This window comes from Mastigoproctus giganteus, chromosome 5 (assembly GCF_048544385.1).
Source record: "Mastigoproctus giganteus isolate SK-2022 chromosome 5, ASM4854438v1, whole genome shotgun sequence".
NCBI classification, from domain to species: Eukaryota; Metazoa; Arthropoda; class Arachnida; order Uropygi; family Thelyphonidae; genus Mastigoproctus; species Mastigoproctus giganteus.
In genome coordinates this window covers 59222090-59238930 of record NC_143579.1, presented here as the reverse complement: position 1 = coordinate 59238930, position 16841 = coordinate 59222090, and the positions used below count along the sequence as shown (strand labels likewise).

The following is a 16841-nucleotide window of genomic DNA, read 5'->3' as shown; positions in this document are numbered from 1 at the left end:
GATAGATTTGTTTACCTTCTACCTTCTAAATGACCCACTCATCAGTACCATATAAACCAGGAACCAATTAATTTCCTTTGCAATCTGTATTAGAAAATATGTAACTTATTGCAGTCCAGATCCCTTTTTGGTATAAAATTAATAAAACATCAAATAAATATTACGATAATCACAACCTTGGATTAGATCCACTAATGCTTGTCACTCAAATGGATAAACTTGCCCAATCTGAGAGATTCTTTCTGAACCAAATGCTTAGCATGTTTAGTAAAACAGGTGTCAACTTGCACAATTCTGAAGAAAGAGAAAAAATACAGGAAGCACATTCTCCTTACCAGAGATAGAACGCTCCATAATAGTCAATTTTACGGAGCTCACATCACTAATCTTGGGAATACCTGCACCCTTCTGCTTTGAATAGTGAAGTGATAAAGTAGACTTACCTACATCTGCTGCTACCTGGCATTCACTTCTTATACCTCCTTTGTATGCCTCATATCATCCTCTGAGCTCCTACCAAGGAAATATGAACAGCTATCCATGTCCACCCATAGTTTACCTTATATACGATTTATAAACCATCATAATCGTTCTCATATGTACCACTGTATTATTAACATAACTGTTAATTACATTAATAAGACATGAAATATGTCGATTATATATTAATGTTAATAATTACATTAATTAAATTTGTTATTCATATGTTTGACTGCATCATCTAGATTGTAAGCCTCTGGAACACCAGGGGTTTGCAATCTAGGAATTTATAATCTACAGCTGTGAAAGGTTTTGTGTGCATTTTTATGTACCAGAGTAGAGATCATATTTATAACATATTTTTATTTCTCTTTATTACACAGAATAAGAGGAAAGGTGAATTCAATATAACATATGATTAATTTTTAAAATGTTACATGGCAAATTAAGGAACACTCACAAAAATATGAAATTAAAATAATTACTTTATGCACAAATTACTGATTTGAGTTTAGATCACTTGCAGTCCATGAAAAATCACTGGAAGTCCAGATGCAGTATCAGGGGTCAGCAACTGGCAGTTTTACTGCCAACTGGTGACTCCTGGTATATACAATCTGCATCCATAGAACAACCTCTGTAGATGTTCCTGTTTACAATTAACATTTTTTCTGGATGTATTTTGGAGTGGTGTTTTTAATGCTTTTAAGATTACAATGTTTGTTATACAGTAATGTAAGTTAACATTACATTTTACTCTCTATTATGTCCTATAAACATTCAAAAAGTGCTAAAAGTCAATGTGTGTACCTCCAAAGCAACAATGATTCTGCCACTGCTACATATTATTACTATTATTATTTTTTTTATTTCAACTTATTTTCAAAAGCAAACCCCCCTGACAGCCACTGGGCTAGTGTCACAATCGTATGTTATTATCTTAAATTAAGTTAAAGTCTTATATGATTTTTTTTTATTACTAACAATTATTATTGTAATTAGGTTAAAAAATGCTTCAAAACCAACTGCAATACAGAGTCTGTTAGAATCATTATTCATCCCTTTATGTACAGGTAGACTGAATTCGTTTTAGATAATACTAGGCTCTGGTCATACAAATACTGCCCATTAGTCAATTCAAATTTTGATGTAGTATTGCACTCCACTGTTTGATTCTGATTAGGCTTCTTGGCTGATATTGATAATTTAAAACTGAACAAGTGCACACAAGTTAGACAAGTTTGCTCCCTGTATTTTTTATTTATATGCACTTTATCAGGATCTATTCTGATGGTTGTAGATACAAAGTGTGTTTGTTGGAAATACATTTTTTAGGCCTATAGAGTCTGCTGCATAGTTTGTACATTCTGGCCGTGCATGCTCCCAGAACCTTCAATAAAGATATTTCCATTTTCCATGTTTGTTACAATATTTCAAATCTTAACATATACATCAACATCAGAAAACATCTGTGCATTTAGAGCAACATGTATTTTCTATATAACAGGAATTTCCTATGGAATTTTGGCATTCGCCCTGATAGGTTCTGTACAGACAACCTCTACAGGAATGAAATCCTTAAGAACTGTTACCGGATAATGAATCTATGATGTTCATAGATTCATGGATATGACTGATTGCTGCATTTTTCTTCCTTTACTTGCCTACCTGTATATGAAAAAGACTGTTTTTGTTTTCATGCAATTGTAAGTTGAATACTGTAAATTTCCCGGGTCAAGCATGCATTTACTCTTGTACATTGTGCATGTGTTCCTCACACCTCAATCTTTAAATATGGTCGAACTTGGTTATAACGAGTATCAAGAGACCAACAAAATTTGCTCATTATAACCATTACTCACTATATCTGTGAAGAGTTAAATCTACCTCCTATTTTTTTTTTAAATTCTCAATAACTTGATAAAAAGATAGATTAAAAAAACAAAAAAAATATTAAGGGAGAAAAAATAATATTAGTATATACCTACATATTATTTGTATTAATATGCTTGCATTTGGTTTTTAAATCTATCCAGCCAACTGTTACATACAAAATCATTGTGTCCAAATTGTTCAGCAAATTTTTCTGCTTGAGCCTTCAAGATTGGACTGTCTATTGAAAATCCAGCAATTCTTTGTGTAAAGAACCACTGAAGCAATGCTTCATCGACATTTGTAAGCTCACACTTTCTATTTTTTTATTTATTTTTTTTTTCAGTTATGTTCTTTTCTAGTACCGATATGTAAACATGTTTATTCTTCCACAATGTCGATACTGTTGAAGAGGATAAATAAAACTTTTTACACACTTCAACATTTTTTTCCAACACATTCTAACTCACAAATAATTTTGACTTTTTTGTGAATTGAGACACTTTCTTTTGTTAGTAGATATGTTTCCAAAGGAAAAGTTTGTTTCTAACTGATTTTACTTTAAAATGACAGTAAAGTGAGCTGCATACAAAGTTCTTATAAGTCCCATTTCCAAAATTCTTAGAAATCCTGAAATAAATTTATGGTTCAGTGAATACAAGACAATTTGTAAATAGGGAAATGCTACAAGCAGAATGCAGGTGCACTATTGTATAGCTCCCATCCACGAAAGGACAAGGTCATAAACCAGTCACTAATCCAATGCAGGTGGTCATAAAAGCCAAGCTGCCCTTTTCATTTTTGTCTATTCCAAGAGTTTGGTTTTTTTCAACTACCAGAGCAATTAAGAATGTTTACATAGGTACCAAAATTTGTACAGTATATCCGTGTAGTATGCCTGTTATAACAGTGAGCGATTGTATGGGAATACACGTAAATTAAAATCATTATGGCTTTTTGCTCATTACAGCTGTGATCTTGTTATTTCCATGCTCTTTATAACCAAGTTCAACTGTATTCACACCCTTCTGGCACTTTGCTGTCCAGGGTGACCCAAGGTTTCTTGTGGTAAATAAACTAATTTTAATAATAATAATAATATGTCAAGTATGTCAGAGAAAAAAATCGGCAAAATAACAGCAAAATGTTGTGATTGTAAGAGATTATAAATATATAAGTACCTCCCTAATCGGCATGCCCTACCCCCACTCTCCTAAAACATGCTACTTAGGTTAAAGGAATTAAGTAGGTGCCTACCTAATTCCAATTTTAGAAAATAACAGGCAATTAATAACTGCACTTAAATCTTAAATAACACCTATAGAAAAGCCTTATTTTCAATTTAAAATGACCAATAAATTTATATAAATTATATGTATTGCCTGGCGATAAAATATGCTAGCGATCACTTGTAGGCTATAAATTGTTTATAAACTTAAATTTTCTTAAACTTTCACCGATAAACTTTCCTAGACTAAGTCTAGGAAAGTTTATCACCCGCTATTCACCACCAGCAATTAATTGCTAGCAGTTTACCGGCGCGTCAGTTTATCGCGTAAACAATTTATAGCCTACAAATATCGCCAGGCAATACATATAATTTTTAACTTAGGTAGCATGTTTTAGGGGAGTGGGGGTAGGGCATGCCGATTAAGGAAGTATTTATAATCTCTTACAATCACAACATTTTCTTATTTTGAGTTTATTTTTCATCATTTTGAGTTCTTGAACGCATCATGTCGGTGGAATTTTTGAAATCAGAAAAAAGGAAAACCGAAATTGTGCTTTAGTGAACATTTGTTTTATAAAGACAGGCAAAATTAGATAACACCATCGTTAAAACATGGAATGAGCACAATCATTGTAGAGACGCAGCAGGAGTTGGGCAGCACAACGTCTTGATACCATTCGAACTTATGCAGAAACAACAAATAATACGCCTCATAGTATTATTTCAAATGTTTCGAGAATCTGTAGCCAAGCAGTAGCCCCTAAGCTTCCAAGTGTAGATACAATGAAACAAACAATCTGAAATATAAGAAATCGAAATTTTGATGGCCCAGTTCTTCCAACGTATCGTAGAGACAGTTTTTACAGAAGAATATAAAACATTGTGCAATGGGAATTGTTTCTACAATTTGATTCTGGACCCGAGGACAATCGTATGTTAATTTTCAGTACGAAAAGAAATTTGCAGTTGTTAGCGTGAAGTGAACACTGGTATGCCGATGGGACTTTCAAAACTGTTCCCTTACTTTTTTATCAGCTGTATACGATACATGGATTCAAGGACAAAATATTGCTTCCATTAGTTTATGCATTATTGCCTAACAAGTCTGAGGAAACGTATGTATCTCTATTACAGCAGCTGTAAGTATTGGAACCGGCTATGTCCCCGCAATCAATAACTATAGATTTTAAGACGGCGATGATAGCCAGAAGAGTTTTTCCTGATGCTTCGCAACGGGGTTGTTTTTTCCACTTTTCACAATGTATTTTTCGTTCCATTCAGAATAATGGATTGAAACAACGTTATGAAACTGATGCTAATTTTGCTTTAAATATGTGAATTTTGGCAGCAATTGCATTTGTGCCCACTCCAATTGTGATGGTCGTTTTTTAACATTTGTGTGAAAATGGTGTTTTTCTTCCAGAATTGCAAGAAGTTGTTGATTATTTTGAGGATACATGGATTCGACGCCCAACCAGATGACATCTTCGTCGACCACCAAAGTATTCCTATGAAATGTGGAACATATGCCAGCTTGTTCTTGAAGGATTACCAAGAACGAATAATTCTGTTGAAGGGTGGCATAGAAGATTTGAGGAACAAGTCGCTGCTTATCATACCAACATTTGGAAATTTATCAATTGCATTAAAAAAGAACAAAGTATTAACGAAATGCGCATTGAACAATATTTAATGGAAGTGATCCGGGCAACAAAAAAAAAAGAAGTATCGCGATTGTGATGAACGAATTAAAAGGCTTGCTAGTGCATAACAACGAATGGGGTGATATTTTTGTTTATCTAAGAGGTATAGCACATAATATTTCTTATTAATAATTTACATACTGTGTTGTAAATATTACAGTTTCTTAGAAATTAATTATCCCAATGTGACTGATTCTGAAGATTGCATAAACATTCATTTTGAATTTTTGCAGTGTACTATGACATACCTAATGTTATAATTAGTTTATTTTAAAATTTACCAATTGTTATATTGTTCAAATAATGGATTTTTTACTATTTTTGTGATACAGGTAACTATTAAAATACATAATCTACCTATTAAATTACATATTTCCATACATGTGTTTTTTTTTTTTTTTTTTATTTCTGTACTATTCCCTCATAGTTCATAGAATTCCAAAAAATATGCTAATCATAGCTTAAGGCAGAAACTTAAATAAAAAATAACTTTTTCTGATTTGACCAAACACATCTCATTGCTTCTAGATGGTAAAATGCGATAAACTGACGTGGCGGTAAATTGTTTATGCGATAAACTGAAGCGGTGGTAAATTGCTCGCGATAAACTTTCCTAGACTCTTGACCGCCATATCGATCCCTTTGCGGGGTGATACCGTGTGCCAACCTCTCACCAGATTAGCTGACATCCAAAATCGCTGCTGAGACTGAATCTACTCTCATCAGTAAAGAGTACCTTAAGTAAAGATTTTGTGGTTGTAACCTTTAGAAAAAGTGTTGGTCCTTAAGTTTGAAAACCAGTGTATTTTTTAATCTTAAAGTGTATAACCTAATGTTTTTCTAAAATATTTCATTTCTACATTCCAAATCCTGTTCTCATATATTTTTTCTTGATTGTCCATGTTTCACTTTCACATAAAAATACAAGTCTTAGAAGTAAAATATTCATTCCCTGTAACCTTGATAAAAATTTGTTGCTTTGATAATAATATAGTAGACTCTCGATTTTCCAGGATAGATGGTAAAAAATAAATAAATAAGTAAAAAAATAATCCCAGATAATCGATTTCCAGGTTAATCTAAAAATACAGCAAGTCCCCAATATATGTAAGAGATACGTTTCAGGACTTCTTATGTCAGTCGAGTTTTACATAACTCGGGAATGACTAATAAAAATATTGCTGTTATATCCCTGATATGTCAAAATTATAAAAACCACAATATCCTCAGAAGAATGAAGAAAAATAGTTATAGTTATATATTTTTTTATATATTAGTTACATATATAGAAAAATAGTAACTATCTGGGGACAGCAGTGAAGTAGTCATAGTGGCACATAAGAAAAGAAAACATAAAAGGGAAAAAAAAAACAAAAAAAAAACGGATGTAATTGTACTGTAAAAACTGTTTTGTATTTCGTAGTTTGTTTATTATAGTTGACTTCATTGGTGCCGATCCCTTCACTGCTTCTCATATTCTGTTTCTCCTTTATTATTGTGTTCACTGTTGACATTGACAAATTGAATTCCGCGTGATACTTTTTAATGTTTGGCCATTTTCATATATCCTTATCAATTTAATGTTCTGATCCAACATGATCACTTTCCTTTTCTTGGTAGATTTACTAGTACTGCTGTCCATTATCATGGTGCTGACTAAGAGCCAGCACCATGATAATGGTCAAAATGAAATTTTCTGTAAAAAACTTCACAGGGTTAACGCAAGCTCACATTTTACTGAAGCACATTTCTGGAGGTTACTACCATAAAACAATATGCACTTTCCAGGTTATTGGGCTTTTCTGTTAGTGTAATTCATTATGAATGGGTAGTAAACTCGATCTGATTGCATTTGTAATAATACTGATAGCCGGAATTCTGTGAGATTTTATGTTATTATGGTGAAATGTTTCACTGAAACCTTGTCACAAAAAAAAAAAAAAACCCAAATAAATTTTAAGAATCTTCTCTTCATTCCTATTTTTAAGTTTGTTACTCCGTATCTCACTTGTGCAATTTGTGCATGCCACGATCGTCGTTATTGATTGCATATTATTATTATTATTATTATTATTATTTTTTACCGTTTTAAATTTTACAATCCTAAAAAAAAAAAAAAAAAAAAATCAACCAATTGAATGAAAAAAAAATTTATGCGCAGGTCTGAAGTTACGTAAGTTGGGAACTTACTGTATCAAAAAACGTTCAGCAACCTATGTAAAAAATATGGTGATAGATTAAAAAAGGAAAAAACTTACCACACACTACTTGCATTTCCAATATGATGCTTCCCTCTATTTTTTATGATGTCATGTATGGTTTGGTCACCAACATTATAATAGTTTATTATATAGTTAAGGATTTAACGGATGCACCATTTTCAAACTTTTGAATAATTTCAAGGTTTTGTTTAATTGAAAGCACAACTCTTTTTGTATTTACCCATCATTTTCATGATTTCTAAACAAAAAAAACAATTTGACATCTCGGACATAAATAATGAAACAGAATTTGTCTTTTTTGCGGTGTGACAGAACACAACAATCGACGCGATGCACTAAAACAAACTAAACATTTGCTCTCTCTCTCTCTTTTTTTTTTTTTTTTGTTTTTGAGCGCCAGGTGCAAAGGCAGTGGGGGGTTACAAGATAATAGCCACTTCTTGTTGCTTATTTACGACTTGCAAAACATCTGTTTATACCTATTCTAGTTATTACTTGAATTTTATGATTTCTGGTTTTTTTTTTTTTTTTTTTAATTTGAAGTCTTGAAGTGTCTCGGTTAATCCGATCCCGGTAAATCGAGTGTCTGCTGTACCTTGCATTGAAAATCAGAGGCACATCAAACCTCAATATCATCTAGTACAGTGTTTCTCAACCTTTTTATTTACTGAACTAAAACCACTTTCAACCACATTGGAAAACAAAGAAGTACTTTGGCCATTTCAAACCACATTGCTGGATAAAGAAGTTTAGCTGATTTTGATCCCCACAACTCGGCCATTCCACCTTTTTCGAATTTATATTTGCATTCTTTGTTACATTTTAATTCAATGAGTTCTTAAATTTCTTCACTAGCAGACCTGGCATCACATTCAATTGAATAATATCCATGGCTTCACTTCAAAAGAAAATAAATCTGAAAATCTATTTTTCATTTCACCTTTTAAAGAACACAAATAATCTGAATAATTCTTAAGATTATACTCGGTGAAAGATTCATTAATTTCAGCTAATCCTTGCATACTATTAAATTGTTTTCTCATTAAATTGCTTTCAAATATTTCCAGTTTTTCAGTGAAAGCTTTTAATATGCATTTGTAGTCTATCACCGTAATTAATTTCCCTTGAAGTTGAAGTGATATTTCATTAAGTTTTTGAAAAATCCAAGCCATATATATAATATATGTTGTTTTTGTGTTTGCTGATCTCCTTTACTAAATCTGTCTCCTTCACTTTCTAAAAAACTAATTATTGTATCAAAAAGGTTTACAAATCTTGTTAGACAGTTTCCTTCAGAAAGCCATCTGACTTCTGTATGTAAAAGAAGCCTCACATACTGTTCTTCATTATCAACACAAAATTTTCTGAAAAGGCGATCATATTTGCTATGTGGCTTTATTTTATTGATGGTTTTAATAACTATACTGAGAGACTGATAAAGAACTGGACTAATATTTTTTGCAACCAGATGATGTCGGTGCACAATGCATAATGTTGGTGTGCAAAGTCGGTGATGTCAGTGCACAATATTGCAAGAACTTCGGGACATACTTCCTTTACCTTTGTCTTCCATGGAGGTAGCATCATCAGTGGCACAGGATACCAAATTTTTCAATGGTACTTGTTTTTCATCAAACCATGTTTTTACAGCAGCAAAAATTGATGCTCTAGTATAGTCAGTTTCTATAGATTTTACAAACATCTCGTCTTGCATTTTACAATCATCATTGAAATAACGAAAGTATGCCATTAGAAGGATCTTATTGTCAGTAACTGTGGATTCGTCAATCTGAACAGAAAATTTTCTCATTTTTAATTTTCTCATTTGTCAATTAGCCACTCTTCAATGTTAACTGACATCTCGTTGATTAGTCTTCGAATTGAATTGTTGCTCAATGACAATGCTTTTAAAATACTGAAAGAATTCTGATGCGTCACTGTTGAAATTACAGTCTCTAAATGCAGGTCATATAACAGTCTCAACAACTCTATGAGCACTACCAGTTATTGCAATGATTTCTGCAATTTTATAAGATGCAATCATTCCACTGTCATTTGTTTGTGTGTTCTTCTTGAATAAGGAAATGGCAGTGTTACGTTGTTCAAAATTCTGTTTTAAATTTTCAAAATATTCAATATGTTTACCAACTTTATCAGGGTGTTTCCTTTTTAAGTGATCTAAAAGTTTTGATGGTTTCATAGCCTCATTTGAAAAAGAACTATTAAACATATGACACATGGGCTGTCTTCAGTCAAATGAGCTTTCAATAAAACCATAAGCTAGATATTCATCCAGATACTGTTTACACTTTTCTTTTCAGCACTTGACATGATTGATGATGGGTTGAATAACTATGAAGAATTAAATAATAAAATATAAGCTATTTTTATTTAACTCTCATAGCCCATGTCACCCACAAAAGCACTGTGGATCAAAAATACACAACTTCCACAAGGAAACAATAAATCTATACTAATCATTGCTTAGAAAGTAGAAACAATAGACTGAAACATTTCCTCATCCCAGTCATCCCTCATATATTATCAATGAAACAAAAGAATAAATAAATAAACCATGCCCACCAGGCAGACACCAAGGTCACAGCTGTCATAAAGGTGCAAAAGCCAAGGATTGCAGAGACATTATCTCTGAAAGCACTTAGGCATTTAATGCCTATGAAAAGCAAAGGTGGTTGAATTAAATCATGCCCACTATTTTCCTTTTATCAAAATTTCTCACTCACTCCTAGTATTATATACCTATATGTTAAAAATCAGTTGTCTCAGGGGAAAATAAAACCTAATAAGAGAAATTAAATATTAAGGAATAAGATATTTTCGAGTAGGACTGAACTTTGGAGGGCCACGAACCATTGTAATACCCCTAATCTAGTAGACTTTCAACAGTGAGTATCTAACAAAAAATGGGAAGTGTTTGCTGAACTTGAGATCTCTGATGCCTAGCAGTATTCTATTGATTTGAATACTGCATTTCTATGTGAATCTTTTGATGCCGTATGATCAAGGATTTTTATCTATCTTTGAGAGAAAACAAAACAAAAAATATATTTACTTTCATGATATTGATTTGCTTACCAAACATAGAAGGAGCTCTTCTCCTTTCAGCATTCTCTCCTTTAGTATTTGCATATATTACTGTTACATCATACAAAGCATGCAAATTCTCTCGAAGCTTTTGTAAAGAAATAAAGAGACCACGATGCTTCGGGGTCAAAAGGTGCTGATATGGCTGAATATCTAAGATTATTAAATATATAAAACACAATTCAGCAGACTTCAATGGAAAAGAATAAATACAAGTTTTAAAAGAATGAAACATCCAAGAAAAAAAAAATAAATGCAACATTTTAAAATAAATAAGATATACTTTCAATTGTTATCTTAATATGTAGGTTTTATAAATTCATATCTACCAAGAAATATTAATTCACAGTAATATGAACAAGCAATTATAACAATAAAATCATTGTTTTATTCATCAATTTATGATAAAAAGCTAAACTGTTCCTTGAAATATTACAATAACATTCATAAATAAAATTTTTCATTTCTTAATATTTCATTTCTTACTGGGTGTCTGTAAAATTACTATGTACCTCTATAAATGACATAAAACTTATTTAAAATGTCATACATGAGAAGAAAAAAAAAAAGAAAATATTTATTGTATAATACTTGACAAAAATCAAAAATCTACAGTATCAGCTGCTTAACTGAGCAGGTTTACTGCCAACAAAACCTTCAGAAAAAAAGATTCTAGCAGCTTATTCACAAAATTTCTCATAATAATAGTAATGGAGTACTCCCTGAAATGCTACCTGGTGTTCTCCTTATCAACATCCAATCACTCCTGTGATCACTATAACTAAGATATAGGAACACCCATCATATTATTTATCTAATTCAATTCATAGTAACAAAGCATAGTTTTATTTATTTTTTCTCAATATATATCCTCTTTAAGTTCAATTAGATATCCTCCATTCTGAGGACAAGGTAAAAGCCTTATGCTACAACAACTATAAAACTTCATTATACATGAAAGGCATAACCTCATTCTGTATGTAGCATTCAGCAAACTAACTTCGGCACTTACTGCATCGAGCTGATATTGTGGAGGCACTCTGCCACAACTTGCTTTGGTATTGCACACACTACTCCAGCAGAGAAGTATATTGCTATTTTATTTAAAGTGTGTGCCACCGATGAGATCCCAAAAAAAGGATCAAAACATGGCTCTAGGTAGTGGCACATACTTGAAATAAAAAAGCAATTTATTTCTCCAATGGAGTACTGAGTATTATTTAAAATAGTGTAATGCAAGGTAACTCAAGGCAGATGCATCCACAATATTAGACTGATGCACTGAGCAGCAAACTTAGGTTTTCTCAACACTATGTACAGAATGAGGCTATGCTCTTCATGTACAATAGTGTTATATATCTCTAATAATATAAAGCTTTTCCCATAAACCCATTTGATTTCAGAATACACATCCATGTGATCCAGAAACTGAGTGCACCATAAGGATAGCCATCACCAAGCTGCTTAAAATGACTTAGAAATAAAAGTTTCTGCCAAAAAAAAACATACGCTAAACTGTATGAAAAGAGATATGCTTATAGTTTTGATGCTATCATCCTCACAAAATGGGATTCTAATATATCAAAAAAGAAAAAGAAGTGCATGTAAACAACCACAGTGCAATCCTATATAATGATATTTATTAGCAACACACTAAAAAATATGAACACTATTAAAATTTAAAATTAAGATTTAAAAATTTAGAGATGTTTTGTGAGCACCATCCCAAACACAGGAACATTATTTCATGGTAGGGCAGATTTGAGATTTGTACAGAGTGAGTACTTGTTTAGATGAAAACACGCAGAAAAAAGAAAATCCCGGGAGAGGAAGTAATGTATATGGTATATATACCTATGGGGGGGGGGGGAGAGAGAGAGAGAGAGAGAGAGAGAGAGAGAGAGAGAGAGAGAGAGAGAGAGAGAGAGAGAGAGAGAGAGAGAGAGAGAGAGCTTAGTTATCTTCTCCCAGTGAAAAATTACCTGAACTCTGCATTTAAGGTATTGATGGTGGATACACAGAAAGTTGAAATGCAATGTGTTATCATCAGCAAAACTATGGATAGGATTTCCAGTCAGTGCAAAAAGGTTGTTAATATAGAAGAGGAAAACAGCAGGAGAAAGAACCTTGGGGAACACCAGCATTAGTGGAAAAGTTAGAAGACAGAAAGCCATCTACCATCACCTACAGAGAGTGGTCAGAGAGATATCCACTTGCAAAAACAGTTGGGCTTGTTTAGAAGACCTTCATGCTAAACATGATCAAAAGCTTCTGAAATGTCAAGAGTAGCTGCCTACATGAGTTTCAAACTTTTCCATTAAATGTGTAAAGATGAATAACATAAGCCAATATATCAACAATGGATCAACACTGACAGGATCCATATTGGCGATCATTAATCAGATGGAAAGTTTTGAGATGTTTAAGAGTTACTGGTTGATGGATTTCTCCATTACTTTAGAAAAGTAGAGGTGAGTGCAATGAGATCCTAACTGGAAGAGAGGGATTTGTCACTCTTTTAGGAAATGGTTTGGTATGAGTAATTTTCAAGCAGAAGGAAAATCACCAGTGGAATAAGTAAGCATTAAAAGGTGACACAGAACAGGAACAAGATCAGGAGCTCAGGTTCTGAGAATGAGTGGAGAAATTCCACCAGGACCTGGAGCTTTCTTGGGATCATGACTGTTCAGAGTTCTTCTACCACTCCTTCTGTGGAGTGTACTAGGTATGGTAAGAGACGGATTACCAAGATTGTTGATACAAGAGTTAAAAGTAAAGCAGGTGCTATTAAGTCAGCTTTATCTTTAGCTCAGGATGCAACTAAACCATCAAGTTGTAATAGAGTATAGGTGGACAGCAGCTGCAGCCAACGGCTTTGGCAAGAGACCAGAATGTTCAGTTATCATTTGAACAAGAAGCAAGTTTTAAAATCTAGTACTGAATTTAGATTGATTAATAACAACTTTCCAATTATTGTGAGCTTTAGTGTAGGCAGAAATGAACCTAGGGATATACACACCAACTGCCACACGTTGCTTTCTGATTTGGACAAGCACATTTAATGGTAAACCAAGGTTTAGATAAAGGATGAGGATGGAATGCAATAAATGATATCACCAGTATGTGTTTTAAGAAAAGTTCTCTGATGGTTTACTGCCAATAAGAAATCTGAACTACATTTTTAAGGGAAATTTCAAAAGCTATGTCTATTGTGTCAATTTTTTACAAAAAAAAAAAAAAAAAATATATATATATATATATTGGTGGAGGTGGTGCCTCCGTTTTATTTTGTATTTTTACAAACAGATTACTTTTATACAGAAATTCTAATAAAAATATGTAAAAACAGAAACAGCAAAGGATTTATCCTCCCAACACAAACTGGATTTCTTATATACTAGACTAGGTTAAACTTACAACTGAAGTAATATTGTTGGGGTACACTACCAGTTTACTGTTTCCCTTTTTGACTTCCTCAGGCAATTATTTCTGTGGTTCTTCCTCTTTTTAGCATCCAGTGTTCAGGCATTGCACTGACATTCCATCCCCCTCCCCAACACTCTTCATTTGGTACCTAAATTTTCTTGTAAATAGTTGAGATAAGAGTGCAAGAAGTGTACCTTAGCATTCATATTTCAGGATAATTCACAAAAATTGCATACTACAATAGAACCTTGTTAATCCGGACCATGATGATCCAGACTGGATTTTCTGTCAGGGGAAAAATTCTAACTATCGAAAAAAAATGTATATATATATATATATATATATATGGAAGGAATTATAAAAATAACTGACTTATGAGTGGTTTGTGATGTGTGTACAAAAATACTTCACAGTATTTTTGTACTGTAATGAATGTCTTTGTACAGTATTTTGTTTACTTATCATATTCTTTTACTTTTTACTTCAAAATATTGTTTTATTAATTTAATATAAAATCAAATTTAGTTAAAATTTCGTTATTTAGCGACTTTAAGTCAAAACTGATATGTTAAAGGTAGATTCCGGTTAATCTGGACCGAGTGTGGTTCTGTCAAGTCCATTGTACATTTTAAAAGCCAGTCCAAGCATCTCTTTTAGTTTGGTTTGTGGATTCTTTAAATACAGGAACTCTCCGACTTATGCAATACTCGACTTATGCAAATTCGACTTTATGTAAGTTTTTGCTGGCCGGTGCAAACTGAAAAAAAATGTCGAAACGTATTTTGCATCTGTAGGGATAAATGGGGGTATTGTGAAAATATCGTAATGTGAATCCAATAACACATTTTTTTTTTAAATTTTTTTTTTATAATTCGTTCCAAGTCCTTGGAAGTTGAAAATTGCGCTATATTACTAAGCTATTTATCTCTCTAAAATGTCATATTTATAATGGAAAATTGCACTACCCTTTCATCATTATCATATGTTCCCGTTATAAGAATCAATTTTGAACGCCTTTGTGATATTTTTCTAAAGCACGTTTCTGGAGGTCACAAACATAAAACAATTTGCACTTTCTCGTTTATTGGGCTTTTCTGTTAGTGCATCTAATAATAAATGGGTAATAAACTCGACCTTATTGCATTTGCGATAATACTGATAACTGCAATTGTGTGCGTTTTTACGCTATTATAGTAAAATGTGTTCCCCTTCACTGAAACCTTCCAATCATATAAAAAACAAATTTTCAGAAACTTTTCTTCATTCCTATTTACGTTGTACAATGATGAAGGGAAAGCGACCAACAAAAAGTGCAAGTGGTGGTAGTGCCAGGAAACGAAACAAAATTGATTTAGAAATGAAGGTGAAAATGATTAAGAAGTATGAGGCGGGACAAAGTTTTTCATCTATTGCAAGGGAATTAAGTTTTGCTGCTTCAACAGTGAATACTATTTTAAAGGACAGTGCACATATAAAAGAACGTGTCAAAGAATCAATGCACTTAAAATCAACAGTGATCACAAAACAGCGTTCAGGTGCTATATCAAAGATGGAAAAGCTATTAATAATATGGATGGAAAATCAGATTCAGAAGTGAGAGCCCCTGAGTCTAATGGCCAGTCAAGCAAAAGCAACAAGTATTTATAAAGATATTAAGGATAAGTACAGCAAACCCCAACCCAAGCTCGTGGCAAGCAATGGGTGGTTTAATAGGTTCAAGCATCGTGCTGGTTTCCACAACGTTAAAGTATGTGGTGAAGTTTACAGTGCCGATTCTGCAGCTGCAGAGAAATTTTGTGATGTGTTGGAAAAAATTATTGATGAAGGCAGCTATTCAACGCAGCAAATTTTTAACATTGACGAGACTGCTCTGTATTTGAAAAAAAAAAAAAAAAATGCCGGATCGAACATACATTGCCAAAGAGGAAAATACAATGCCAGGTTTCAAGGCATCAAAAGATAGGGCCATGCTCTTGCTTGGGGCTAATGCAGCGGAAGATTACAGATTAAAACCACTGCTTGTGTACCATTCTGGAAATCCTCATGCATTTAAGGACATCAATAAAGTTGCCCTACCCATGCATTTCCAATCAAACCAGAGAGCATGGTTAACAATATCTGTCTTTGAGGATTGGTTTAAATGCTGCTTCATTCCTGAGGCTGAAAAATATTGTAAAGAGATGTTCCTTTCAAGATTTTGCTTCTATTAGATAACGCTTCTGGACATCCTACGCATCTAGATGATTTCAATTCGAACATGAGAGTCATATTTCTACTGCCAAAAATGACTTCACTCATCCAACCTATGGATCAGGGTGTTATTTTGATTTTAAAAGCATACTATTTACGCACAACATTTGCTCAGAAATTGTCTGCGGTAGACGATGAGAAAAATTTTATGTTAAGAGACTTTTGGAAATCTTACAATATTTACCACGCCATCTTAATAAGGTTAAACATTAATAAGGTCTGGGCAGAAATTACTAAAAGTTGTTTAAATAGCACACGGAAGAAAATATGCCTACAGCACATAAAAGGTTTCGAAGGATTTGAAAAAGATGAATCATATGAAGAGGTTACAGATAAGATTGTAAAGGTTGCAGAGCTACTTCAGTTGGATGATGCCAAAGACATGGAGGAGTTAATACAGGAAGAAGAGAAGGCATTATCTAACAAAGAACTTATTGACTTGCAGGCAGCGATAGCGAAAGAAGAAAATACTGACGAAGCTCAAGATGAACCAAATGAGGAGCCGAGATGCTTCATCACCAGAGAGATGGCAATAGCATTTTGTGAAATTGC

The 16841-nt window shown here is 33.0% G+C and overlaps 1 protein-coding gene across 2 annotated transcripts in view; it reads right to left on the bottom strand.

The window, feature by feature from the left end:
• The window catches only part of LOC150085429 (1-acyl-sn-glycerol-3-phosphate acyltransferase epsilon-like), an 83020-nt gene that overhangs the window by 15459 nt on the left and 50720 nt on the right, over window positions 1-16841 (bottom strand). For both annotated transcript variants that reach the window (XM_090373230.1, XM_090373228.1), the window contains one exon: window positions 10605-10766. In XM_090373230.1, coding sequence (XP_090229356.1) covers window positions 10605-10766 — 162 coding nt within the window. The remainder of the gene's footprint in view (window positions 1-10604; window positions 10767-16841) is intronic.